The 3,374-nt window shown below is 44.3% G+C and overlaps 1 protein-coding gene across 1 annotated transcript in view; it reads left to right on the top strand.

Annotated features, from left to right (window-relative positions):
• The first annotated feature begins 530 nt into the window (after positions 1-530).
• The window catches only part of PIAS1 (protein inhibitor of activated STAT 1), a 73,844-nt gene continuing 71,000 nt past the window's right edge, over positions 531-3,374 (top strand). Inside the window, exon 1 of the mRNA XM_019503943.1 lies at positions 531-555. Within this exon, the coding sequence (XP_019359488.1) occupies positions 553-555 (3 nt within the window). The 5' untranslated portion in view covers positions 531-552. The remainder of the gene's footprint in view (positions 556-3,374) is intronic.

Genomic DNA, 3,374 nt, shown 5'->3' with positions numbered 1-3,374 from the left:
GGAAAAGCCTGAAGGATTCGACACCTGTTTCATTGACAGAGCAGGTCCGTTGTGGGCTCTTGGTGGGGTAGGGATTGTGAAGGAGCAAACAGTGGTAAGAGACCCACATCCTTGTGATGCGCGCTTGTAAGAGAGTGAGGTAAGTTTGCATATGCAGTCGTAGCTTGTCCTGTGTTGAGTGCCTCACTTTACAGCTCTTGGGCAAGTCATGGCTGGCTCTAAATATCAGCGCAAAGGGCTGTCTGCAACCAGCCCAAGCCACATGAGTTGCTCCTCCCATTCAGCACTTATCTTCTGAGTGGAGCCCTTTCAGGAGTTGAAGGACAGGAAGTACAGTGTGCAAATTATTTGTCGAGCACAACGGGAGGGACAGGAAGGGCCAGACGTCAAGCAGGAAGTGGTGGGATTGCTGCTGCTGGTCTTTCTGTGCTTGTGGCCTGCAGTGTCGGGGGGAGTTGCAGACACCCTGCAGCTCCGGGTGGGATAGGAGGAGGCTGAGCCACAGCTCCTGGAGTTCAGCAGAGCTTCTGGATTTGAGCTGGACTGCTACTGATGGTCAGTATCAGGGGTTTTCAGCACAGGTGGTTGATACGTGTGTATTTCAGGGCAGCCTTTAGGCCACCCATAATTACTGGTGTGGATGTAACTACCATAATAGTCCCATTATCTTTTTTGGCAATGGTTCTCAGCCTTTTTAGTCTTGAGGTACCCCCGGCTAGACTCAAGGCACCGCTTGGAAAAATACCGGCTCTTAGGTTGGTTTTGTTTTGCCCACAGAAAAATAATAGAGCCACTTTTATTTCTGTTGCAAAAAACTCAGAAAGACCATGACTACAGGTTTCTATTTGAAATCCCTGGATTTATCTTGAGTCATGTCTGTAGACCTAACCATGCTAACTTTTTGGTGGCATCCTGCAGCACCCTAGAAAGGATCTCAAGGCACCCTGGTTGAGAATCACTGTAGCATGGAAAGCTTGACTAGATAGGTCTACATAAGAGCTTTTCTGGACTGCTGTTTTAGTAGCAGGCATTACCTTGACTGAAGTCAAGCTAAAAGCAATATCTGTTATGTACTCTGCTTTTTAGTAGTTTTGAACTTGGATACTTTAAGTCATGAGTAGGTGCAACTGGGCACATAAAATCTGAATTCCAGCTCATAGCTCATTTTTCTGGAGGGGGAGGGAGAATTAAAAAAAAATTGTTTAATTTAACTGTGCCGTAAATGTAGTGCTTGAAGGAGAGAATGGGGGAGTGCCAAACTGATGGTGCTGGGAAGGAAAATACTCCCTTTTCCCGTAGAAAAGCTTCCTCTGCCTGGCTTAATGTACTTCAGCCCTGACTTGAGTTGCCAAGGTCATTACTGCCTGTAGTGTATAGGCAAGGGAGCACACCTAGGGAATGCAATAGTGCTGCACATGATTTTACCCTAGAATTAACCCTGGGCAGCTTGCATGATTTTTAAGCACAACAGAACAGGCTTCATCTACTGTGGGCAGATTTATAGATGTTTTCAGTTAGAAAATGCTGCCTATTCTAGGCAAATCAGAACTTCCTACATCTTAAATGCCGGAGGCTGCAAGTGCGAGAGGAACAGTGGAAAAACCCCTGGTCATACCCAGTTCACTCCCCCTTTCAGCATCTGCTCTCTGCCATGGTATGACATAGGTTACTAGGCAAGATGGACCGATGATCCGATCAGTAAATGGCAATTCTTATGTTCTAAAATGTATGTTAGCTGAGACATGAAGGTCCTGATCTCCACTGAATTCTTGACCCCTATGGAGCAGCCAGTTGTATCTTGGCACTGGGTGGCAAAGAGGCTGAGGCTCAATACCCTCTGAGTTGTGTATAAGGTGAGAAGTGCCTGGTCAGAGGCACACCACCCATGGTGGAGATTCCTGCCAGACTGCTCTCTGTGCACCTTGCAAGGGGAGAATATCTTCTGTGCCAGTCTTGGGCTCACTGATGTTTCTCCCCTACTTCATTTTGGAGATTGGCAGGATTCCACAGTTTCACTGTGCAATCACGGAAGTGACCAGTATCTCATGCATTTTGCTTTCTCTTGCATCCTAATTACTACCCCTTGGGGACTGGACTGTATTCAGCTATCTTACAAAGTGATATGCAAGAGGCAAGGATTTTTGGGTGGTATCTTTTATTGGTCCAACTGCGTAGCTGGGATACAGTTAGATAAGCTTCTATGCCTTGCGTTCAAAAGCTTGTCTAATCCTATCCCAACTATGCAGTTGGTCCAGTAAAGGATGTCACCCCCCAGAAAATCCCTGCCTCTTGTGTAATTTCTGCGATCATCATGGCTACAGCATAGTTCTAACACTACTATAACATGAAACTTTGAAATAGCAGACACGCTTCTGGTGATTATCGGGTTGGTTGAGTGTCCTTAGAATAAAGGGGCTTTGTTCCCAGTTACCAACTTTCTTATGCTAATATTTATTATGGGACTTTAAAATAAATGGTGGCATAGCTCAATATCAGACACATTAAATAAGAATTCTCTTACATAGTCACGTATAAATAAGAAGAACTTTTCCAACTATTTGAGTTGGTCTAATAAAAGATATCGGATTTACCCAAAGAATCTTGTCCACATATAAATAGTAGTGTCATTTAAGCCTGGTAGCTTGGATTATGCAGTATTTGGACCTGCTACATAAACTGGCCTCAAAATGGAGCCTTGGGTAAAATGCAGCGTTTTACAAAGAAAATGGAACTGTGGTCTGAATAATATGTAGACTGGTGCCGCTTGCAAACAATTGAAAGGGCTTGGTGACAGCAGAAATAAGATTGGAGAGCTGCAGTGTTGTTGCGGGGAGGTATAACTGGCTGCTATCTTTACTTTGAAGGTGAACGACTGAGAAACCACTTTTATTTGGTATTCCAAGAGAGTCTCAGCACCTGGACACTGCTTTTAGCAGCCGGTGAGAGAGAAAATGAAAACACAGGCTGTAGGGAGGGAAGGTAGAGACTGCAGAGCTGTTACTGAAGCAAGGCCATGCTAGTGTGCTGCCCTCCTGCTGCTGCCAATTATCTCCAGGCTTAAACCTAGGTTCTGCCTAGATTCAACAAGTGGAAATTGTCATTTCTCAACAAGCCGAGGTTATCTGCCTTATTCTTTTTCTTTTTCTGGCACTTGCGCTATTTTTAGAGCCAGGCTCTTTTGCAGTGAGAACATATTTGCATACAACTCCTGCCTACAAATGTCTGGAGTCATGTATATCCCTAGTAACATAATCATTACAACGTACACAGGTTTTTATTTCAGGTTTTTCCCGAAAGCTGTGGTTTCTAAGAACCTGTTGTATTACCTTTTTTTTTTTTTTTAAGAAAGGCTACTAATGATTTGTGAATAGTGT

The sequence above is a fragment of the Gavialis gangeticus genome, unplaced genomic scaffold (assembly GCF_001723915.1).
Source record: "Gavialis gangeticus isolate Ggan-Ray unplaced genomic scaffold, GavGan_comp1, whole genome shotgun sequence".
Classification (NCBI taxonomy): domain Eukaryota; kingdom Metazoa; phylum Chordata; order Crocodylia; family Gavialidae; genus Gavialis; species Gavialis gangeticus.
The sequence above is the reverse complement of the archived record's forward strand: the minus strand, read 5'-3'. Positions and strand labels throughout refer to the sequence as shown.